Genomic DNA, 23664 nt, shown 5'->3' on the forward strand with positions numbered 1-23664 from the left:
GAAACGGCTTTAGAAGCATGGCTGCACCTAACTCCATTGAGCACCCGCTCCCTGCCAGGGGTCCAGAGCCCAGATGTGAGCAGAGCCTGGCCCTGCTCGGTGCTGCCAGCCCACGGTGGCAGTCGCTCAGGCCTGGGCCTTGAGCACTGAAATGCAGACTCCTGGGCTCACCCACGACCCACTGGGAAAGAGAGCTAGAGCCATTGCATTTGTCAGTCACCCCGGGTGAGTCCTCTGCACGTGGAGGTTTGAGAATCTCTTTCAGTGGCCTAGGTGCATGCGTGTGTGTGTGCATATGCGTGTGTGTGTGCATATGCGTGTGTGAGAGAAAGAGAGACAGAGAGAGAGAGAGAAGGAGGAGAGAGGGAAAGAGCGATTTCCTCTTTCCCTCTCTGAGGGTGGGGCTGCTCCAGAGTTCAGGGAAGCAGTCAGCTCTGTGAGCTTGGCTGTGTGTGTGTGTGTGTGCGCGCGTTCATGTGTGGGGGGCGGGCACGGTGTCCCAGGAGGACAGAGTTTGCATTGATGAAAACCCTCCCCAGCCCTTTGATGCCTCGTTCCCTCTGCCCTGAAGTTGAGCAGCTCAGTCCTCGGTGCCTCCTGCCCGCTGCCCACGCTTGCCCCCCGGCCAGGATGGCGTCCTGTCTGGCCCTGCGCATGGTGCTGCTGCTCCTCTGCGGGTTCCTGGCCCCTGCGGTGCTCACAGGTAAGGGTGCTCCCAGCCACCGGCCTCCCGAGACGAAGAAGCGCCTTAAGGCCAGGATCTCTCTGAGGCCCACCAGGCAAAGCCATTCACCAGAATGGGGTGACCATTTGGGGTGATTCCGGGAAGGGCTCCTCTGGGACACAGGCTGGCAGCTACGTGTCGGAGGCCTCTGGGAGTCGTTCGTTGCAGAGACTGTGACCTCTGAAGCAGGACGGTGACTTGGGGAGCAGGGCCAGGGACCTTAGCTGCCCAGGGGAGGTGGGGGCCACTCCAGCACCCTAAAATCTGAAGGAAGGCCTTGAGAATCTGGGTGGGAGTCGGGAGGGGGCACCAGGCACGGGACAAGCAGCTGACGGGCAGAGGGCCCCAGATGTTAGGTCCACGGAGCTCTGCCATTTACGTTTTGAAGCCCTACAGACCCTTCCCCGCTGGTTTTCTCAAATGTCCTTTGAGAAGGAAGACCCGGGTACTATTTCCATTCTAGGAAAAACATTTCAGCGGGGAGCACAGGACCAGAGACCCCTCTGTAAAACCAGGAGGATGCTGGCCTGACGCTCCCGCACTGAGGCTTGAAAGCAGCCCGGGTCTGGGGTCTGGCAAGAAGAGTCCCGCCAGCCTCGAAGTGGTGGGTTCCTGGGGATCCGAGCCCCGGTGTGGACACAGCTGTGGGGCCCTGCGCCGGGAGGGGCTGGCCCAGGCCGGCTGCAAAGCCTGAGAGGCACAGGCTTCCCAGGTGGTCTCTCTCCTGGAAGAAAGCCCTCTCCTGTGGCCGGGAGGGCAGGGTGTCAGGGCTCCTGTGGGGAGTCCTGGGGCTGGAGAAACCAGTGGGGGGGGCTGGAGACCCTCTCTGCAGCGTGGGTTTCGGGGGGCATCTGCAGATCTGGGCGTCGTGTGGATGTGTGTTGGCGAGAGCCGCAAGAGGAGGTGAGGCCTAGGGTGACTCCCGCAGCCACGCACTCGGGCACAGACCCGGGAGGAAACGGGGTGGGGGGCAGTGAGGATCCCGTGGGCCCCCGGGCTCTCTCCAGGAGCCCTAGAAGCAGCTCGCAGGCTGGCTCTGCTTCTGGTTCTGTCCTCCTCGCTGTTCCTCAGGCTCCCTGCACCTCTCCCCTTCCGTGTGGCCGTGATAACCCCAGGGCCTCTGCCTCCCGGGCAGGAGAGTCTCTGTAGGTCTCCTGGGCGCACAGGCTCGCGGGCCGGGCCAGGCGGCTGATGGCCCTCAGTACAGGTTGGGAGAACGTGTGAAACGTCCCCAGCCCCTCTGCTGGGTGCAGGGGAGTCTTGCGGCAGAACCCCCTCCTTGCCTCGCCTGCCTTTGGGTGGGCAAGTCAGGGGCCTGGCACGGTGCCCGGGGCCCTGGGGAAGTGACCCAAAGTAGGGTGGCATCTTCCGTGGCTCCCGTGGGCCCCACCCACCCCAGTGACACGGTTTCTCCCGCCCGGTGGTCAAAAGCGGGTGGAGGCGAAGGTGCTGGCGCCCTGTCTGTCCCTGAGTCTGGGGCCTGTGTGGGCAGCTTCTGCCCCATTCCCGGGTGCCCACGCAGCCAAGCTCTTCCAGCTGAGGCTGCCGGCCAGAGGTGCCTGGTCGGACGGGGCGTACACAGCCCGGGCGGGTGGGTTTCCTCTGCCGCCACAGGAATGCCGGGCACAGCCTCGTGGTGGGCGGCATGGGGACCTCATCTGGCCTCACCTCCCGACTCCCCTGCTCAGGTCCTGACCAGGGGCAGGCCGGCCAGCCCCACCCCAGTGCCCCTGGGCTCCAGCGGGGCTGCTGTTCCTCCTGCCGTTCTGGGCAGGAGTGTGTCGGGGAGGCTCTTAGCTGCCCCGCCCTGGGATAGAGGCTCAGAGCAGGTGTGCGCCTGGCTCGACAGGCCCCTGGCCCACTTGCTCTCTGGGCTGGGGTCGGTCCCAAGCAGGGAGACTGGGGTGGCCCCATGGCTGAGATCCAGGCCTGGCCTGCCACCCTCCCTGCTGGTCGTCTGTGGCCACAGCTACTGCGGCGGAGGGAGCAAGCCAGGTTGAACGGGCGGGAGGCCAGGGCCCCGATGAAAAGGCCCTTCATGGCTGCACAAAGGCCGTCTGTGAGCCCGGGCGCCTGGCCTCGGGGCCCAGTGGTCAGGGTGAGCGTTAAACAAACTTATTTACCGAAAGGCAGGGCGGCTGGGGGCAGTGGGGCTGGGGCTAGGGCAGGGAGGGGGAGCCCATAGTGCCCAGGCCTGTGGCAAGGTCACAAGGCCCCCACTTCTGGCTTCTCCGGCCAGAGCGGCGGAATTACAGGATGTGCTCACACCGGTCCTTGTCCCCCACCGTCTTCCATCCTCACGTCGCACCTCCGCCTGCCTTCCACACCTACCCCGCTACCCCTCTGGGTCCCAGCCTCCACGCCTGCCCTCATGCCAGCCCCGCTGCCTGGCACTTCTGTCCCACCTCCCCCCCTCCTCAGATGGGGCCTGCAGTGGGGAGCCCCCTGAAGTACTCCTGTTCCCAGCTCCCCACAAGGGTAGGTTTGGGGGACAGAGCTGTCTCCCCTGTCAACCCAGCAAACTGAGCAGCCTGGAGGCAAGCAGATGAGGACAGGAAAACGCCTGCCCCCTCTCCCTGCCAGCTGCACCTCCTTGGTGGGAGGGCTGGGGACTCGAGTTCAGGCTGTGGTTCTGGCCCACGTGTGTGTGCCTTGGGGATGCCCACCTGGGCTGGCCGGGAGCCTGGGGCCCCGATGAGTCCGTGCAACCCGGATCAGCCTTGCGGGGCGGGGGGTCTCCTGTGACGGTCAGCTGCGGCAGCCGCAGACCCCACAGAGGGGCCAGGGCCATGCTGCCCAGGCCCTAGAGGCCTGGGGTGGGGGGGCAGAGGCAGCAGCTGACGATGGCCTTGACAGCATGGTCACCAACTTGGAGGGCTGGGAGAGGCACGGCCCGACCCCCGATTCACAGGGCGGGGAGGGCAGGCCGGCAGCGGAGCCAGGCTGCTGTGGTCCCGGGGTGATGGAGCCGGGTTTGGGCCCAGACCTCTGGTTTGGCTTCCCTGATGGCTCAGAGGGTAAAGCGTCTGCCTGCAATCCGGAAGACCTGGGTTCAATCCCTGGGTTGGGAAGATCCCCTGGAAAAAGGGAAAGGCTACCCACTCCAGGACACGACTAAGTGACTTTCACTTTCACTTCGCTCTGATTTGGCTCATAGCTCAGCTGGTGAAGAATCCGCCTGCAATACCGGAGACCCAGGTTCAATTCCTGGGTCAGGAAGATCCGCTGGAGAAGGGATAGGCTACCCACTCCAGTATTCTTAGGCTTCCCTTGTGGCTCAGCTGGTAAAGAATCTGCCTGCAAGGCAAGAGACCTGGGTTTGATCCCTGGGTGGGGAAGACCCCTGGAGAAGGAAATAGCAACCCACTCCAGTACTCTTGCCTGGAAAACCCAATCGATGGAGAAGCCTGGTGGGCTACAGTCCATGGAACTGCAAAGAGTCAGATACAACTGAGCGACTTCACTTTCTTTTCTTTCTCTGATTTGGAAGCCAGTGGGGCAGCCCCTCAAGCTTCAGAGACTGGCTGGGTTTTGGAGGGTGTGTGTGTGCGTGGCGGGGTGTGTGCATTACGCCTGGGCTGGTGTGTCTGGCAGGAAGGGTCCAGGCTTTTGCAGGGGAGGGACAGACAGGGAGAGGGGCTGGGTGGGCCTCCCAAGTACCTTGCTCAGAGGACCCCCTTCTCCCCCAGAGATGGCCCCCCAAGGCTCTGGCAGAGGGCAGAGGGTGACAGCCAGCTCTTGGGAGAGAGCCCCAGCTCTCCAGGCACTGAGGGACCTGTCACTCCTCTCCCTTAGCTAGGGGCTGGTTCCTCTGATGCCACCCATCTTGGCAGGGCCTGATACCCAGTTGTGGAGGCTTCCCTGAGCCAGATGCCTGGCAGCTGGGGGTGAGCTTTGGCTGGAGGTGGGACAGGGAGGTGCCTGGCTGCTGCTCTGTCTTGGGTGTGTGGTGAGCAAGCTGCAACCAGGGGGCCTGTCCGTTTTTCTGGGAGACGCGCAGTCTGTGAGCCTTAGACCCCAGGGCCTGCCCAGGGGCGGGTGGTAGCTGTTCAGTCGCTCAGTTGTGTCTTACTCTTCGTGACCCCACAGACTGTAGCATGCCAGGCCTCCCTGTCCCTCACTGTCTTCCAGGGTTTGCCCAAAGTTCATGTCCATTGAATCAGTGATGCTATCCAACCTCAGACCCAGGCCTTTCTTTCTGTTCAGCCCTGGGGAGCCCGAGGCAAGCATGCCAAGGGCATGGAGCCCTCTGTAGGCAGCTGCCAGGTGGCAGACCTCAGCCCTTCCAGGCAGCGACAAGGGAGCCCTGACAGAGTCACAGGGAAGTCACTGAAGTGGGTGCTGGAGCAGGGTGGCCCCCAGACCCCAGCACTGCAGCTCAGCTGGAGCCCTGGAGAGAGGAGCTTCCACCCACTGGGTGCAGGGACCTTCCACCCCAGGAGGTCTCCTCGCCAGGGATGTTTCGGAAAAGGGGCCCAGGCCGGGGCAAGGCCTGGGAGCATGATAGTGGTCCCTGCCTGCAAGCTGAGCCTCGCCACTGATCCAGCCGAGGCCTGAGAGAGGCGGCCAGGGACAGGGCCTGGGGACCTGGGGACCCTGTAAGGTTTTATCATGAAAAGACCTTAAGTTTACAGGAAAGTTACAGGAATAATCCATTCCAGTAGACTCTTCTCCTGGATTCACCGACCACCAACTTTTTGCCATATTTTCTCGTCTGTCTTCCCGTCTCTGTCTACTCCCTCACCTAACTGCTGAACCATCTGATGGTTAAGCTACAGACCCCGTGCCCGTTTGCCCCTAAATACTTCTGAGAAAAGGGTATTCTCTTACACAGCAGAGTCAGTTACCCCAGTCAAGACGTGCACAAGGCTGCAGTACTCTACACTGGCTCACGGTTTGCCAGTGGACCCCACAGGGCCCCTCCAGGATCTCACGTTGCATTGTGTTGCCAGAACTCAGTCTCTAATCTCTCTGTCTCTCGAGACCTTAATATTTTTGAAAACCTAGTTATTTGAGGACTGTCCTGGAATTTGGCTTTGGCTGTTCACTCATGATTTGCCTCAAGTGGAAACTGTTGTCAGAGACCCCTATAAATACCTTTGTGTCTTCCCAGAGCACCCCCTCTCCAGGAAGTGTTGAGCCTGGAAGCAGGGTGTGGGTCTGGCTTGTCTGTGCCCAGGGCCCGGCGGTGGGTCGGGGCGGGTCTTGGGGGTGGAGGCCCCAAGAGTGAAAGGCGCCCCAGGAACTGGCAGGGAGACCAGCCAGGGCTTGTCTTGCTGCTGCTCTGCTAAGTGCTCAGTTATGTCCGACTCTTTGGCAACCCCAGACTGTAGCCCACCAGGCTCCTCTGTCCATGGGATTCTCCAGGCAAAAATACTGGAGTGGGTTGCCATTTCCTTCTCCAGAGGATCTTCCCGACCCAGGGATCGAACCTGGGTCTCTTGCATCTGCTACACTGGCAGCCAGATTGTTAACCACCAGCACCAGGGCTATATTGATTGAACCACAACTTCCAGGGAAGTTTCTGGGAAGGTACAACCTGGGACTGTGCTGTCTGAGGCTTCAGTCCCCAGGAGCACTTAACTGCCAATGCCCACCTAAGTTTACCCTTAGCACCAGTCTTCTCGGAAGCAGGGACACACAGTTCCCTGCTGGTGTCACTGGGACGCTGTGTTGTGATGCCCACTCAGCCCACTCCAGCATCCCTGGATCACACTCAGATCACTCAGCAGCTGGGGTGGGAAGCCTGGAGTCTGGTCTTGAACTTGACTGGGGATCTGAGAAGGCTGGATGGGCCCAGGGCTAGGGTGTTGCTGTGTAGCTCCTCAGGCTAGGATTCTTGAAGAGGGAGCAAGACTGGGGTGTCTGGGGCCACAGTGGGGGTGGGGGTGGGGCTGGAGTTCCCATGCCAGATTCTCGTCCTGCCCTCTGGGGGCCCCTGTGTACCCTGAACCTGCCGACCTACCAGCGAAGGAAGGGTCCTGCAAAAAAAAAAAAAAACACTGCCCAGAGGCTGCGCTGCTGATACAGCCCCTGCCAGGGTTGGGGTGAGGGTCTCCTGGAGCTTCCCGAACAAGCTCCGCAGACACCCCTGCCCAGCCCTCTGGCCCTGTCTGGTCTGGAGAGAGCAAAGCCCAGGCATCAGGGTTTCTCCTCTGGCTACAGAGGCTCCTGCGCTTTAAGCCTCAGACACTGGGGGGCATGTGGAGGCCTGTGCGGGAGCCGGACCCCAGGCCCTGGGTCTGGGGTCAGGGAGAAGCAGGGCTGGCCGCCCCCACCTCTCACGACCCGGTGGGCAGAGTCCCTGGTCTCCGGACAGGTTGCTTCCCTGTCCTGGCGCCCTCTCCAGAGTGAAGGCTGCCCTGTGTGGGGAGAGGACCCCTTAGAAGTGCCACTGCCCCAGGCCCACAGACCCCCAGCAGTTCAGCTGGGGTCCGCAGGCCCTGCTGGGGAGCGTCGTGCCCCCACTGTTGTTCCCCCCGCCCCATGGTCCCTACTGCCCTGAAGCTCCCTGCGAGCCCCCAGCTCTCCCAGCTTTCTCCTGCGGGTGGCCCCCGCCGCCATCAACCTGTCCCGTCCTGGGTGGGAGGCAGCCTGGCCCCAGTAGGGGGTCCAGGGCCACACGTGGGACCTCCCCCACGGCCTCGGGCAAAGCACCGCGAAGCACCCCTTCCCAGTCGCTCAACGGCGGGGACGTCTCGTCGGACCTACCGCCCGGGGGACCTACGACACCTGTCCTTGGCCTTGCAGCCGAGGGCCCGCAGGAGCCCGCGCCCACCCTGTGGAACGAGCCCGCCGAGCTGCCGTCAGGAGAAGACCCCGTGGAGAGCACCAGCCCCGCCTGGGAGCCGGCAGTCAGCGGCCCGCCCGCGCCCACCGCCACGCCAAGCCCCGAGGACAGCACCGCGCAGGAGCGCCTGGACCAGGGCGGGGGTACGGCGGGGGCGGGAGGTGGGGAAAGCGGGGCGGAGGCGGGACACTGAGGGGGTAAGGGGCGGGGGGCGCGGGCCGGGGGCACGGTGTGCGGGGGCGGGGGGTGAGGGGAAAGGACGGGGGGCAGCAGGAAGGGGCAGTAGGGCGGGGCCAGGGGCAGGGGTGGGGGTGTGGAGGTGGGGGTGGGCGCAGGAATAGGGGTTGGGAGCAGGCGTGGCGGGCGGGCCAGGAGGAGGAGTAGGGGGGCGGGTGCGGGAACAGAGGTGGGGTGCGGGGGTGCACAGGTCGAGGGCGGGCCAGGCGGAGGGGTAGGGGGGCGGGAACAGAGGGGGTGCGGGTGAGGGGGTGCAGAGGTCGGGGGCGGGCCAGGAGGAGGGGTAGGGGGGCGGGGGCGGGAGGTCGGAGATGGGGAAACGGGTGGGGGGACGGGCCGTCGGGAGGTGGGGGGCGGGCCGGAAGGAGAGGTGGGGGGAGGGTGCGGGGCGGGCGGCGGGCCTCCGGCTGACCCGGCCCCCTCGCCCCGTCCTCCGCAGGCTCGCTGGGGCCCGGCGCCATCGCCGCCATCGTCATCGCCGCCCTGCTGGCCACCTGCGTGGTGCTGGCGCTCGTGGTGGTCGCGCTGAGAAAGTTTTCCGCCTCCTGAAGCGAATAAAGGGGCCGCGGTGCGGCTCGGCGGCACCCCAGGTGCGCGCCCCCCGAGTCTCCTTGTGTCCGCGCGTGTGTCGGCGAGCGGGGTGGGGGGTGCGGGGGTGTCGCCGTGCTCGCGGGGCGCGTGCGGGAGTGCACATGCGCTGGGTCCCCCGCGGGCGCGCGGGTGCGTGCGGGGGCCGTCGGGGTTCGGGAGCGGGCAGGCGGCGCGCTCTGGCCAGAGTCCGGCGGGGACCCCTGCTCGTCCCCACCCCGGACTGCCCGTCGCCTGCCTCTCACCGACCCCTCCGCGGGTCAGGGAGCGCTGCGAGGGAGCGCGGACGGGCGGGAGGCCCCCAGGGCTGGAGAGGGCAAAGGCCAGCCCCGTGCCCACCGCCCTGCTTCTCGAGGTCTCGCTGAGTCCCGGCGGGGTCCGCGTGACTCACGGGCGTCCCGGCTTCCAATCAGATGATTGGTGATTTTATTGGTGGGGGCATCTTCAGACTCCGGCAGCCGGGGCGCTTGTCTATGGGGTCTGAGTCCCAGACCTTCACCCTCCGGACCCCTGAGGACCCTTCGACGCCCAGGAGCGAATGAGACGCGGTGAAGCCTGGGTGCTATGGGCCCCTATCCCCGCTCCCCAACGCAAGCCCGAGACGGCCTCCCTCGCCTGGCCGGGTCGAGCTCCAGGGGACAGTGGCCGAGCTTCTGGCACAGTAGGCAACCCCAGGCGGGACTGCTGTTAGGAAACAAAACGGGCTTTCAAGCTCAACCCTCCTCATTTCAGCCCTGAAATCTTGGGGGCTAGACGCAGACGCAGCACCCTGTCTCCCAGCTTGGCCCTGGCACTGGCTCCCTGGACAGGCCCTCTATCTCCCATACCTCCCAGGAAGCCTAACCTTTGTGATTTAGAGAGGGATTTGTAATAGTGGCTTACCTGCTCTGGATGCAGCAGGAAAGAAGCTAGAACTGAGTCTTGGAGTGAGGACCCTAAGGCCTGTGGTAGAGGGGCTGTCTGCAAATCCCAGGGATGGTTTAGCACCGGGGCCACAAGAGGATTCTTCTGAGCGCTAGAAAGAGGAGCTATCCTTCTTTCCTTATTTTTCTCACCATTATCTCTAGCAACCACCTTGGCCTCGTTGGTTTGTCTGAGTCCCTGAGCACACTTGTTCCGGCCAGTTTTCTCCACTTGGATACTCAGATGACCATTCACACTTCCCAAGACACGTCATGGCTTCAGAGTTTCGGCTTATAAAAGACTGTTGCAGTGCTGACCGGTTTTCATGAAACTGTTTATAAATTATTACACGTAACCTCCAGCAGACAAAGCTTCCGTAGAGCAGATGACACAAGTCACTATGCTGTCTCCCAGCTCCAAAAACAAAAGCTGGATAAAGACTAGGACCAACGACCCCCTCCCCCACCCAAGAGCAGCATGGGGCTCAGAAATGGACCCCCTCCCCTTTCCCCAACTCCTGGGAAACTCAGGTGCAGGAAGGCCCCCCTCCCTGCCCCGCCCCCACTGGGGTTGCAGCGATGAGGTACCAAGAGCATCAGCCCCTCACTGGGATCCGGGGGTCCCTCAATTGGACCAGCATGTTGCACGGGTCTGAATCTTCCAGGGATTCATCCGGTTCTCAAAGGGTCTGAGGGTCCAAAAACCCCAACCATGTTGTGATTTCTGGGAAGATACTCCATCTAAATCCTGGGCTTCTGATCAGCGTCCTGACAAGGAGGGCGTGGCCCCTGGCAGGGTTGGTTTCCAGACCTTCCCCCATTCTCAGAACTGAGGGGGGGGCGCTGCGGGGGAAGGAAGGGACGTGGCTCTGAGGACCCACTGCAACCTCCAGGTAACTGGCTACCGCCTCTGAAGGTGGAAAGTGCCCTGGACCAGTGGCTGCCTGGATTGGAAGCCGAAGTCTCAAGCCTGGTGGTCAGATCCCCTATGGGACCACGCCACCCCCCATACCTCTGTCCCACAGTGGTCTTCCAACCCTGCCTTCGCACTCCCACTGCAGGATGATGTCCCCCATCGCCTCAGACAGCTTATTCTGTTTGTGGAGTCCCTCACAAGTGGAGGTCCAGATCCACTTCCATCCTGAGGCCCCATCCTAGCTGCTTCCTCCTCCACGGGAAGCCTCCTCAGCCGTCTCCTTGGACAGGCCGTCTACAGGGCCAGGAAGGGGGCTCTTCTGTCCCTGCCCAGACCCAAACGGCATTCCTGTGTGCACCAGGGAAATAAAAAAAGACCTTCCTCTATTTTATACATGATGCTTCTTTTAATGCAGCCAAAAATGATATTTGCTTTTCTCGGAACCATAACCCGTACAGGATGCAGTGGCCAAGTCATTCCTTTGTGACACCAGGACTCCTGAAGGGGCAGGTAACAAGTTATATCCAGCCGGTCAGGGAGCCAAAGGCGGCGTGGGCCCTCAGCCAAGCTCTGGCAGGCCTGCCGTGAGGCAGAGGCCAGCCGTGCAGCCAGAGGCGGGTGGAGGCTTGGGGGCAGAGGCGGCCAGATGGTCTCCTGGTCCTCTGAATTGGAGACCAAGGGCCGCTCATCAAGCGCATCAGGCCAGGGTAGTCCACGTGTGCGCCTGGCCGAGTCTAACAGCTTTGGGGGAGAGGACACGTGCAGGGAGTCATGATACCTTCGCCTTCGCACTTGCCCTGGGCCCGGGGCACCCCAGGGTCTGGGGCCTCTCAGTACCAGGGGCGGGCCCTGGAGCCTGCCCATCGTCTGCCCTCCAAGAGACAGAAGAAGTGGTGTAATACTGTTTAAAATACAATTTCTCATCTACAAATGCAGCAGAGGGATGTGGGCACCCTCTCTCCAGTGGGTGAGCGAGGGGCCAGGACACAAGCACGAACCACGTGGCAGGGAGGGGGTGGGGGCGACTCGGGCAAAGACCGCCTCCGCCGAGGTCAGGCCACACCCCGCTGCCTGGGGAGGCGGGGCCTTTCCCAGAGCCCCTCCACTGTCCGCTGGGGTCTGCCTGCCAGGCTTTGCTCCTGCCTACATCCCTCCACCAGGCGGGGGGTGGGTGTTTGTGTGTGTGGGGGGGGTGCGGTCAGGGGTCATTGCCGATTCCGGCTGCCCAGCTTCCTGCGGTCTTTATTCTGGCTGCGCTGAGGATCGTCCATCTTGTGGACACGGATACACTCCTTGAGGTTCTGGGACCGGATCTTGGGGTTCAAGATCTCCTCGGTCATGTTGCTGGGGAACCAGCCTCGCTCCTGGTCATGCAGACGCTCGCCGAAGATCCAGCCTGGGAGAGAGGGGAGACAGAAGGTCACAAGCTCTCTCCAAGTGGCCTGGGCTGGGCCTCCCTCCGGTGTGTGGGGAGCAGGCGGAAGGGAGACTCGGAGTCCGGCCAGCCTTCTCAGGGGCCCCCTGCCCTCACACCCACTGATGGAAACACTCAGACCGGGTGTATCCCCCAGAAGCTGAGAGGAGGGGTGCAGCCCTTCTGGGGAGCACGCTGCCCGTGCACAGGGAGGTGGAGGGACCGGCCATTGCGGGTCCCACGCGTATTGACTCCGGGACGCATTCCCAAGCCCTCAACAATCTCAGGCTGCCCCACCTGTGGCCAGGAGACCCCAAGGGCCACCCTCAAAAGCGAGAGGCATCGAGGGGCTGGTGGGATGGCAGCTGGCCCAGGACGCCACCGTCACCCTCTCGTTAAGCAGCCCTTCCCTGAGCCTCAGGCTCCTGAGAGCTGGGTGGTCAGCTGAGGGCAGCCAGGTCACGAACCGGCCAAGTGCCCTGACTCTCTACTCCACCCCACCCCCACATCACGGTGTCAGGGGGGCAGGCTGCGGCGCAAACTGCAGGTCCTGCTGGCAGGTCCTTGGGCAGGGCTGAGGCCTGAGGTCGGTGGGGCAGGGGCATGTCTTCTGCAGGCCACTAGGAGGGGTGTCAGGCTGTTTATATTCTGGGGATGGGGGAAGAGGGCCGGAACCACAGCTCGCCCAGCGCTGCGTGAGCCCCTAGGGTTTGCGGTGGTGGCCAGGGTCTTCCCTGGAGGTCACCAGCCAGGGACCTTCCAGCCAGGACCTCAGAAAAAGGGGAGGAACTGGGGTGGGGAGAGACGCTTTGTGCACTTTGGGGATTTAGATTAGGAACAATTGATGTAGAAATAAGGGGTTCGTTTTCCAGGAGGGGGGAGCCAACCTCTGGCACTGGTGTCAACAGTAGGAGTGGGCAGGATCCCCAGGGGGCAGCTTCCTGGCCCACATGGGAGCACAGGCCTGGTGTTCACAGGCTCATCTGGAAGCTTGCTGCAAATACAGGTCTGGCTTGGAGTGTTCCGGGACTTCATCCTTCCCACCGTAATGGGGAAGCTGATGCCAGGACCAGACGAGGGGAAGGGGACCGCTGGGCACAGGGTGGGCGCAGGGAGCCCCTCGGGCAGAGGCGCCAGCACTGGGCCTCACCGTCCTCTGTCTTGTCCAGGATGTTGAGGATGTCGGCCAGCTCCAGCGTCAGCTCGTCCGGCTGCTGGGCCACGTACGGGTGCACACACTGGACCTGGGGGCAGTCTGAAGGGAGGAAGCGGTGGCCCGTCCTCATCACGTGGCACCCGCCCTGACTGGGAACCCGCAGAACCCGGCCCCACCCCCCAAAAGTTAACAGGGACATGCCCCCCACCCCCACCCAACCCTTTCTAGGAGACAGGGCAGACCGGCAGCCCAGCGGCTGGAAAAGGGCTCACTGGAGGGAGGGGTGGGCGTGGCTCCAAAGAAAAGCCCATCAAAACAGCAGTTCTGAACAAGTCATAGCACGTGCAGGGGTGGGCTCTTATTTAGAGTTTGAAGGAGGCTCCTCGGTCCTGGGCTGGGCCCTGGGAGTGGCCTGAGGACGCTCAGGACTTGGTGAGCTTGGTCAGGATGGCGCTTGAGCCCTTTCCTATTTTGGAACGTTTTCAGACAATTGGCTGCCCCAGAGAACACTGGCGTTTGCCTCCTGGGCCAAATCCCTTCTGGTTTCCTTGCGGCACCGGTCACTTAAGACATGGTGACTTTTATGTCTTCATTACCCGTGGAAACGTTTGCAGAGCTCAGGCACATCGTGTCCTCCTCTGTGGGGTACCGAGCTTGCATCGGGGTGCGAAGGACCTCCGGGCAGTCGAAGCAGCCTTACAGCAGCCTCAAAGGCCCATTAGGCAGAATGCAGAGGGCCCCGGCCGAGGATGACCTGCAGAGTCCTCCCTGACCATCACCTGTCCCACCGGCAGGTGGCCCCTCCCCAGTGGGCCGCTTACCGAGCAGCCGGGACGTGAAGGAAACGAACTTGGTTCTTCGGTTGGGGGCCAGCGAGGTCATCCAGCGCTTCATCTCGCTCCTGGGTCAGGAAGAGGGCAGATGCCGCCAACACAGAGCGTCAGGGACCACCCGAGGGGAACTGCAGTGCCAGGCACCCAGCAGGCTGGCCCCAGGGTCCCGAGCTTGGCAGCAGGGAGCGGGCCAGGCAGAGCCCTGCAGAACCTCCCTGGGGGCATCTTTCAAGTCAGTGGGTGAGGGTGAGTGAGCCCACGACACCCCAACGTACACCCAGAGGTGAGCCCTGAGTGGCCAGCTGCCCTAAGCCACAATCGTGGACTCGGAGAAGCTGACGCCACCCCATCCCCCCAAGGCAGTTGGAACTGGGCTTGATGTGCTGGGCGACACCTGTGAGTTCTGGGGTGCAGGGGCCTGGGTACTGGGCATCCCAGCTCGGGGGCCCACAGAGCATCGCCCCGCATGGACCTGGCCATCCCTCTCAGAGCCCTGGAGGTGCAGGGGAGATGGCCTGGCTGCTCAGGGGTGGCAGGTGGGCCTGAGGCTGCCCAGCAGCGGTTCACTGGTCGGCCTGGCCCAAGGGCTTTACAACAGCTCATCAGAGTCTGAGGCCCACGGGAACACACACACACACACAGACACACACACAGACACACACACACACCCCTCCCCCCCCAGCAACACACACACACCCCTCCCCCCCCAGCAACGCGCTCACCCCAAACCCCGACACTAGAACCGGATGGAAACCCTCTGGACACGGCCTGGGGGAGGAAACACGGGAGCTGGGCGGACAGCGAGCCCCGGGGAAGGGGACGGCAGCCTTGGGCACTCACTGAGAGGACGCCTTCAGCATGTAGGTGGCCTCCCGGTCATCCGAGTTCTCGAGCAGCCGCAGGATGAAAACGTTGGCCAGTGTCTGGCCCTGGTCCTCCAGCTCCTCCGCGCGCAGCAGGCCCCGCGGGGCCGAGTCAAACACCTGGTACTTGTCTCTGGGGACCCGGGTGGCAGGAGGGGCTTATTGGTCCTCAGGACGCTCGGATTCCCAGGAGACCTCCCACCCCAGCCCTGGCCAGCAGGACTGGCCCCACTGCGGCCGCTCCTCACCGCCTTCGGAAGCCCCCCATCTGAACGCCTGTCCCCCTCATCCCCAGCCCCCCACCCGCCCCCACCCCTGGCGTGGACGGTGGACAAGGGGCCTGCACCCCTGATACAGGAGCTGCTGGGCACACCCCGGGTGGTAGGCACTGAGCTGCAATACTTAGGAGAACCACCCCCCAGTCGGCAGGAGGGAAAAACCAGCGAAGCTCAGAGGTTTAAATAAACTTGCCGGAAGGCCCAGGACACCGCCCCCAGGCCCTGGTGACTCCCCGCCCCTCCCACCTGCCACTCACCCCGGAATCTGCCGACAGATCACCAGCAGGTCGTTGAAGAGAAAGAGGTAAATCTCCCGGAAGAGTTTCTTGGTCCGCAGGGTCCGCGAGGTCTTGGGGCCGGACATCTGCTGCAGCTCGCCCTGCTTCAGCAGCCAGCGGGAGTGCGAGATGATGGGCACCGACTGGGGGGCGGGGGGGGCCATGTCAGGAGAGGCTGTGCCCTCCACACCCCGCCCCGGCTCCCCTGGTATCCCGACTGGAGCAGTAACTGTGGTAATGGGTGTTGGGGACTGCACTGGGCCCAGGACACGGGCACTGGTGGGAGGGATGGGTGGGTGCTGGGCACACGCGGGAAGGGCGTGTGTGTCTTCCTGAGTGGGCAGGTGTGTATTTGTCTGTTGTTTGTGTGTCCTTGTGTGCGTCTGTGTACACGTGATTGTGTCCTGTATGCGTCTGTACTCACGGGGGTGTGTGTGTACACGTGGGTGCCTATGTGTGCCATCATGCCTCACCAGGCTCAGCCTGAGTGATGCAGGATCAAAGGAGGGTTCAAGTTCCCAGGGGAGAGGGGAGAACTGGGTCCCCCAGGGCGAGGAGGCCGCCGGCTCTGGGGCGGTTACTCGGCACCCAGCATTCAGCCAGCAAGTGGAGCTACGTGAGGCCTCCCCACCATCCCGAGGTCTGCATCTTCAACTGAGGCTCGGCACCCAAAGAGCCAGCGTGACCTCACAAACCCTTGGCGGGCACCGTGCCCTTGTGCCCACATCACCAGAAACCCTGGGAGCCCTTAGGGTCACTGGTGCCTGAAGCTTTACACAAAGTTGGGGAAGAAGGTGAGTAACTTCCACCCGATTTTCAAATCACCCAGGATTAAGAACCCCTGGACTGGTTCATGTCATATTCTTCTTTCGAGCTGACTGTTCAAGGTCACGCAGCTGGTAACTGAGAGGCAGGCTGCTTTCGGGTCCCTGCACTGCCCTGCAAGAAAACCGTCTAGGCCAATGTGATGGTCAGGTGACTGGGGGCAGGGGAGGGCCCTCCGCTAGGGGGTCAGGGAGGGCCTCGGTGGGCGTGGCACCATGCTGAGACCCAAGTGTGGCCATTCAGCGGGCCTGGCCAGTGGCCTGCGCCCCAGGCTGGCGGGCGGGGCCGGGGACGTGTGGCTGACCTTGATCTTGAACTCCATCTTCTTCTGGATGCTGATCATCTGCTCTGTGCGGCTCATCTTCCTGACGCCCTCGTTGCACGCTTTCACCACCTGGAACAGGAAAGCAGACACGTCAGGCACCTGCAGCCGGCGGCCTCTGGCCACGTCCTTTGGGCACTTAGGCCGAAGCTGAGACACTGACAGGCCAGTCTCAGTGGGGTCTCAGTTCCAGTGGAGAGAGCCCGGGCCTTGTCCTTGGCGGGACGTGGACTCCAGAGAGAAGAGAAAGCAACGCTGACCCCTCGCATCACCTAAGAGAACGGTTTTCAGCAAGATGTCCTGTCTCATCTTCAGCCTGGAAATGGGCCTGGGATTCGGGCTCTGTCACGTGCTGCAAGGGGAGCCTTCCAAGCTTCCTTCCCACCTGGGTACCAAAAGGCCAAATGAAAGCAGATTTTCTGTGACCTTGTTCCGAGGACACGATATCCGCTCAGGATCACAGGTGTCGAGAACAGGGCCTGGCACTCAGCATGCGGGAAGGAAGACATCGCCCAGAGGTGCACGTATGGGGTATGCCCTGCAGTGGTGTTTGGAACGAGGAAAGCTGTCCTCAAACTAAATGTCTGCCAGTGGGGCAACTGGGATTGATTAGTGCTTGTAAAGTCACATAACCCTGTACTCTGAAGTCATGAAAAAAAGCACTAACTTTACATACACTGAGAGAATGTGTTAGTCACTCAAGTCGTTTCCGACTGTGACTGCAAGGACTGTAGCCCAGCAGGCTCCTCCATGGGATTCTCCAGGCAAGAATACTGGAGTGGGTAGCCATTTCCTTCTCCAGGGGATCTTCCCGACCCAGGGATCAAACCAGGGTCTCTTTCATTGGCCGGCGGATTTTTTACTGCTGAGCCACCAGGGCCGCCCACGTGCGCTGAAACGGAGGGCAAAGCCAGCTTATAAACCACAAGCCCCTTCTGCAGGGAATACAACCGTGTGTGCAGGCCTCCGTCTGGAAGGGTGGGCTCCAGCATGTTGGCAGTGGGGTGTGGAAGAACTGCGGATCTTTGCCACATTTCTGTTTATGAACAGTGTGTGAATCTGTACTCACCGTTTTTATAAATTAGGGGGAAAAAAACTCACCTTTATAAAAAGTGATAATGAGAAGCAAGAGTATACCTTTCATTACAAGGAAATAAAAAGGGAGAGGAAAGCAAAAAACAGCTTGAAAACAGAGACCGCTGGCTGGTGCCCCGAGACCACCGGGGCCAGTGGGAAGCTGGGGTGGAGCTCCCGTCTGACCAGGCGCGTGTGTCCCGGGCGCGGCAGAGGCCCGGGCAGAGGCAGCCAGGCTGGTGGGCCACTGGCCCTCCCTGACCAGCCCGCTCAAGGCGCCAGCCTTTCCCCAACTAGGCTGGCAGGGGAATGCCATTTTCCCCAGTACTCAAAGGGTATAGTCGCCAGAGGGATTTCGTGGCCACCTGGCCTGGAGTGAGCGACAGAAGGAGAGACCTGGGGAGAAATGACTGCCTTCAGCTACAGAGTCCTCGTGGCTCAAAGCGAGAGTGTAACAGGCAGGGAGGCCAGGGGTCTCCAAACAGAGGAAACAGGCTACAAGAGTCAGACATTTTTTTATTTCTCCCTTAAGCGGCAGGAGGAAACAAACTACAAGTGTCAGATTTTTTTCCTCCTCTATACAAAATTAAAAGGAGGTTTCTCTTAAAGTTCTGTGTTGCCATGACGACACCTGGTTCCACCAGAACTTAACTTCTCTCAAACTTTGAGCTAACCAATCTGGTTTTCTTATGGAAATGTTTTTCTTAAGCTATGTTAATGATAGGATACTGAAAGAGGAACTCCCCAGGTCAGAAAGAGGATAAGATAGCTGGATGGCATCACTGACTCAATGGCCATGAGTTTGAGTGAACTCCGTGAGATGGGGAAGGACAGGGAGGCCTGGCGTGCTGCGATTCATGGGGTCGCAAAGAGTCGGACACGACTGAGCGACTGAACTGAACTGAATGACATAATGAAGCTATGTATTTGCTTTGGAATTTGCCTTTATTCAAAATGGTTCCACCTAAGACTTAACTTTTTTTCTTTTCTCAAACCTTGAGCTGATATTCACTCAACAAACCAGTATTCACATCAATTGTTTTATGGCCGAGAAATGACACACCTCATTCCATCCTATCTCAAAAATGCATATTGTGGGACAGGGCCCTGGTGAAACTCCCTCAGCATTGAGATGTCTCTTATCTGATTAATAGCTTTCTAACAGACAAAGTCCTGAATATTCATTGGAAGGACTGATGCTGAAGCTGAAACTCCAATACTTTGGCCACCTGATGCGAAGAGCTGACTCATTTGAAAAGACCCTGATGCTGGGAAAGATTGAAGGAGGGAGGAGAAGGGGACAACAGAGGATGAGATGGCTGGATGGCATCACCGACTCGATGGACGTGAGTCTGAGTGAACTCCGGGAGACGGGGAAGGACAGGGAGGCCTGGCGTACTGCGATTCGGTTGCAAAGAGTCGAACACAACCGAGCGACTGAATTGAACTGAGCGGCTGAATTGAACTGAAGGTGAAGGAAGGTGAAGTCACTCAGTCGTGTCCGACTCTTTGCAACCCCATGGACTGTAACCTACTAGGCTTCTCCGTTCATGGGATTCTCCAGGCAAGAATACTGGAGTGGATTGCCATTTCCTTCTCCAAGGGATCTTCCCGACCCAGGGATCGAACCTGGGTCTCCCGCATTGGGAGCAGACGCTTTAACCTCTGAGCCACCAGGGAAGCCCGAATTGAACTGAACAGACATAAAACAGTTTGCTAAAAACTAGCAAGAGGGTGGTCTTTCTGACATCCTTCTGATGTCTATGTCAGAAGCTTTGTCTATCTCTTTTGTACTTTAATAAAACTTTATCACACAAAAAGCTCTGAGTGATCAAGCCTCGTCACCGGCCCTGGATTGGATTCATCTCCTCCGGAGGCCAAGTTTCCCAGCGTCTTTCACGGCTCAGCAACAACCTTTCAGAAGTGGCTCAGAACCACTACCCAACAGCTACGGAGGCTAGTCCTTTCACTAAGGTGCCCTTTTACTAAGCTGCTGCCGCTGTACGCTAAGTGGGAAAGAATTCTCAACACCAGGCCCTGTTACAGGGTCACCAGCACAACACTGGCCCCCCGCACAGATGCCAAGAGTGGGCTCGCAGCTCCAGTGGACACGCAGAACCACACACCCGCGACGGTGCTTTAAGACAAACATTTTAAGACAAATCTTTGAACATCCGCCAACCCCTCCCACCCAGCATGTGCTCTGCTGACAGCTTCCAGGAGGAAGCTCTTCTGGCCGAGGATCAAGAGCGGAGATGGTTTCTCTCCACTCTGGGGCAGCAAAGGCCCAACTCGGCGGAGCGGGCATGTCTCCTGCAGCTCTAGGGCTGAGGGCTGGGAGAGAGACGGGAAGGGGAAAGGTGGGATGGAGGGGACTGCAGTAGGAAGCCCGGGGCAGAGCTGCCCAGGGCCTAAGCAGAGCCAGGACTGTCCTCAGAACGTGGGCGGGGAGGGAAAAGCCGGAGCTTTTGACGTTGGACACGGGAAAGGATGAACGCGGGGCCTCCGAGGGCCATGATTGGGGCAGTGGTGTGGGGTTGGCGGGAGGGGTCCACAAACACGTCTGTGGGTAAAGGGTGCCCGCTGGGGGCCTGGTCCACCCCGCATGGTGGCAGCCTGGGAGGAGAAGGAAGCCCTCTGCCTGTGCAGGCCCCACCTGACTTATTTTTTGGACCCGGTGACTTTTCTGAATTGTTAGAGCAAATATGAAAGTGAATTTGCATCTTCCAGAGACAATACCAAGACAGGAGGGAGTGGGACAGGGGGGTGGGTCTAGAGGAGAAGACAGTTTACTGGGAAACGTGCAAAGAGGAAGCGCGACTCACCAGCTCCAGTTCCTTGTGGGCGTCCAAGGCAGTGCCTTCGCGCTCAGACCTTTCCTCCACCCTCTTCAGGATGTTCTGGGCACAGGGAGAGTCCGCACTTGGTTTCATCGTGGACGGCCGTTCCTCCACTCTCCACCCTCTGTGTGGCGGCCTCCCCGCTGGTCCCAGCAGCCTCACGTGGCTGTGACACCCCCACGAAGAGTGCGGACGTGGGGCGGGAGAAGCTGCCACCAACCTGGGGGCCAAGCATTGCACACAAGCCTTGCCTGGCTCTAAGGTGAGTCGAGGTCTCCTCCAGGACTAACTATGAGGGCCATGTCAGAGCCCCAATCTCCTTACAGCAGAGACCGAAGCAAAGGGACTGACCACGCGGCAGCAGGGAGGCGGGAAGGCAGGACCAGCAGCCCGGGGAGGGTCACCGAGGGTCGCCCATCCCGAATCGAGCTCAACGTTTGCAGCAGCAAGAGTGGGCCTGTCATCTGAAGCTAAGTAGCAATGACCCGGAGGTTTTGTTCACTCTGGTTTTATTGGAAAAAAAAAAAGTATTTTTTCCAGTAGTTGGGTTTTTTGGAATTTTGCCTATAAATGGCAATTTTTGCATTGCTCTTCACATTTTACATGGTTCCTGCCTCCCGGGTCTCCTCATGCCCGTAGCTTGGACCTGTTCTCACCCCATAGGAGGGTTGGGCACATCTCAGCACAGTCCACCTCCCTCCTGCCTCATCCAGGCTGCCCCACGTTGTGGCTTTAGAACAAACATCTCCAGCTATCCCACACAATGGAGGATCACCCCCACCAGCTGGACACCAGGTTGATGGGCACGCTTTTCACTCTCTCCTGAACTCCAGACCGGACCCATCTCTGGCCATCCCTCAGCTGTAGGCTCCCAGCCCGCTCTGTGTGGTCACCTGCCCGTCTCTGCCCAGCAACCAGGCCAGCGACACGCAGACAGCTCTGACACCGCCTTACCCCTCCCTTACCAAGCTGGGGGCGGCACTGAGAAAACCCCGCCTTTAACTGTCCCTAATTGCAAATCCATCTCCCAGTGGACAGTGTGGCTCAGGTCCACCTTGTCTCATTGGGATGAAACCTGGTTTAATGCCACCTGGGTGCCAAGAGCGCCCACCCTGACTTCTCCCTTTGACCCTAAACTTGGTGTTCAACGGCTCAAAGTCCTCCCAATGGTCCAACAGCGAACCGCGACTTCCCCACCTCGGGAAACAGCATCATCAGTCCAGCTGCTCAAACCAAAGATTCTCCTTCCTTCTTTCTCCACGGTAGCAAGTGCAGGGCTCAGTTCACTGATGTCCGTCCAGGATGCCCCACCTCGATGCCCACCAACCCACCTCTCTCTCTCGAGTTGCTCCCAAACTTTTGCTCCCATTTCCACTCTTGCCCTCCTGCCTGGCACTCTCCATGTGGCAGCTGCTTTGAGCTCTTAACCAACGCCCACTAAAAGGAGTGCCCCCCTCCATCACAGGGGATAGACCCCAGTGCCTCAGCTGGCCCTGCAGGCCCCTGGCCAGCTTCTGCCCACATCTCCATGCTCACTCCCATCACGCTCCTCAGCTCACGGCTGGCCAACCCGTCTGTGGACCTTGCTGCCCCAGGACCTCTGCCTGAAAGCAGTTCCCCGTCAGACGAATGGCTCCTCCCCGTCAGTCAAGTCTTAGCTTAAATGTCACTCATCTGAGAGCCCTTCCCGATCCCCACCCTGGGAGTGGGCCAGGCCATCACCCCTATCATGCCACCCAGATTCACCGTCCTCAGCCATGACCACTTCCCAGCTGTGTGTGTGTCTCTCTCCACCAGGATCTGGCTCTCTAGCAGCAGGGGCTGAGTCTCCCACTGCTTGGCACACAGGAGGAGCTTAATTAGGATTTGCGGAGCACATGGACTTCTCAGAAAGCCAGCAGAGGCCTGGACTGACCAAAGGAAATGGGCGGCAGCTGAAGTTGGAGTGGGGAGGGCAGGGGGAGAGAGTTGGGTACCTGGACCAACAGCTTGAGGCGCGTGATCCTCTGGAAAGGCAGGATGAGGAAGGAGGAGAGGGGCAGCCCCCTGCACTTGGGGTCCAACTCCAGCTGTGCAATCAGCTCCCGGAAGGCTGCCTTCTCCTGGCTGGGCACACAGACAAGAGCATCGGTGCTGAGCTGCCTCAGTCATGTCCAGCTCGATGCGAACCCATGGGCTGTAGCCTATCAGGCTCCTCTGTCTCTGGGGATTCTCCAGGCAAGGATGCTGGAGTGGGTTGCCATGCCCTCCTCCAGGGGACCTTCCCGACCCAGCGATGGAACCCTCATCTCTTATGTCTCCTGTGTTGGCAGGCAGGTTCTTTACCACTAGCACCACCTGGGAAGCCCTCTCTGGCTTGTAGGAGGCATGAGTTGGAGAGGCTTCCTCCCCATGCACAGCCTCGTAGGAACCAGACAGCCCACGGGCGCAGAGGATGCGTCCATGCATCCATTCTTTCTCTCTTTTTCTTCTCTGCAAAACAAACCGTTCACGTACAAGTCAAATAACAATAGTGACTTCACATGCCCGGCCCATGAAAACTTAGCAAAATATGTTGTTGTGTGGGAAGGCAAGAATTCCTTGTATGGCCAAGACTATGAATCAGATGCATAATTCAACGACTTCCTCAGCAGGAAATGGTGGCAAGGTAAACCCACGTAGTGGCAGGAGCAGGCAGCAGGCTGGAGACAGCTGCAGGGAGAACCTGGGCTGCTCCTGCTGGGCGGGGATGTCTCTTATGCAGACGGGTTGGGCAGTGGAAACCATGGCTGGAGGGTAGATGCGGGCCCGGGACTGCCTGTCATCAGGGACATGGCACTCAGCCCACAGAGTCTGCTCTCATGGGCCACACCAGTGGACCCCCGGGGTACTGCAGTATCCATAGTCCTCGCTTCCTGTGTGACTGTCTTCTCAATGCTTGTCCTCAAAACTGGCATCCGGATTCCCTCAAATCCCCACTGCAAACCCCAAATATCAAACACCTAAATCCCCGAGGGCTCAACTTTTAAAACACCCCCAGTGAACTGCATTGATGGAAAGACCCAGCGAAGCATAAGGTCCAGAGTCACCACCCAGAGTCCTTTGCAGCCAGTTGAGTGTGCTAAGGACGTATCATCGTTTAAACTGTGGTCGAAACATGGCACAGAAATGTGAAGAACTCAAAAGAGGCAAGTTGATGAAAAACTTCTCTGAACGGAAACCCCAAGGAAGTTTACAAAGTGGGCAGATTAGTAAAACTCAAGGGCTTTGGCTGGAGAGGGCTTCCCAGGTGATGCAGGGGCATAGAATCCATCTGCCAATGCAGGAGACGCTAGTTTGATCCCTGGGTCGGGAAGATCCCCTGGAGAAGGGCATGGCAACTCACTCCAGTATACTTGCCTGGAGAATCCCATGGACAGAGGAGCCTGGCGGGCTATAGTCCATGGGGTCACACAGAGTCAGACACGATGGAGTACACAAGCAATCCAGATGCTGGAGAATCACCAAAAACACTCCCTCCCCAATCCTTGCCTTTGTCTCTGATTCAAACCACTCTCCTGCTGTCCTGGGCCTCGAGTGGTCCTCTTGGCCTCAAGCTCCCTTTTCTAAACCTCGCAGAGCCCTGCACGGCCATCTGGACACAGG

The 23664-nt window shown here is 60.2% G+C and overlaps 2 protein-coding genes across 5 annotated transcripts in view; one reads left to right on the forward strand and one right to left on the reverse strand.

Moving 5' to 3' along the window:
* The first annotated feature begins 360 nt into the window (after positions 1 to 360).
* Positions 361 to 10473, forward strand: SNORC (secondary ossification center associated regulator of chondrocyte maturation). 2 transcript variants are annotated; one of them, XM_040231784.1, is made up of 4 exons: positions 361 to 703; positions 7475 to 7657; positions 8191 to 8341; positions 9407 to 10473. In XM_040231784.1, exons 1-3 carry the CDS (start codon positions 475 to 477, stop codon positions 8298 to 8300), a joined length of 522 nt encoding a protein of 173 aa, XP_040087718.1. In that variant the 5' UTR covers positions 361 to 474; the 3' UTR covers positions 8301 to 8341; positions 9407 to 10473. The 2 variants fall into 2 exon arrangements, with proteins under 2 accessions (XP_040087718.1, XP_040087717.1); XM_040231783.1 differs by lacking the exon at positions 9407 to 10473 and having other exon boundaries at positions 8191 to 8357.
* Positions 10474 to 10543: 70 nt separating this feature from the next.
* The window catches only part of NGEF (neuronal guanine nucleotide exchange factor), a 131058-nt gene continuing 117937 nt past the window's right edge, over positions 10544 to 23664 (reverse strand). For all 3 annotated transcript variants that reach the window (XM_040231781.1, XM_040231780.1, XM_040231782.1), the window contains 8 exons: positions 22017 to 22146; positions 20026 to 20100; positions 16109 to 16198; positions 14959 to 15122; positions 14401 to 14556; positions 13549 to 13628; positions 12722 to 12826; positions 10544 to 11553 (listed from right to left, as the gene is read on the reverse strand). In XM_040231781.1, coding sequence (XP_040087715.1) covers positions 11363 to 11553; positions 12722 to 12826; positions 13549 to 13628; positions 14401 to 14556; positions 14959 to 15122; positions 16109 to 16198; positions 20026 to 20100; positions 22017 to 22146 — 991 coding nt within the window. In that variant the 3' untranslated portion in view covers positions 10544 to 11362. The remainder of the gene's footprint in view (positions 11554 to 12721; positions 12827 to 13548; positions 13629 to 14400; positions 14557 to 14958; positions 15123 to 16108; positions 16199 to 20025; positions 20101 to 22016; positions 22147 to 23664) is intronic.

The sequence above is a fragment of the Oryx dammah genome, unplaced genomic scaffold (assembly GCF_014754425.2).
Source record: "Oryx dammah isolate SB20612 unplaced genomic scaffold, SCBI_Odam_1.1 HiC_scaffold_28, whole genome shotgun sequence".
Taxonomy (NCBI): domain Eukaryota; kingdom Metazoa; phylum Chordata; class Mammalia; order Artiodactyla; family Bovidae; genus Oryx; species Oryx dammah.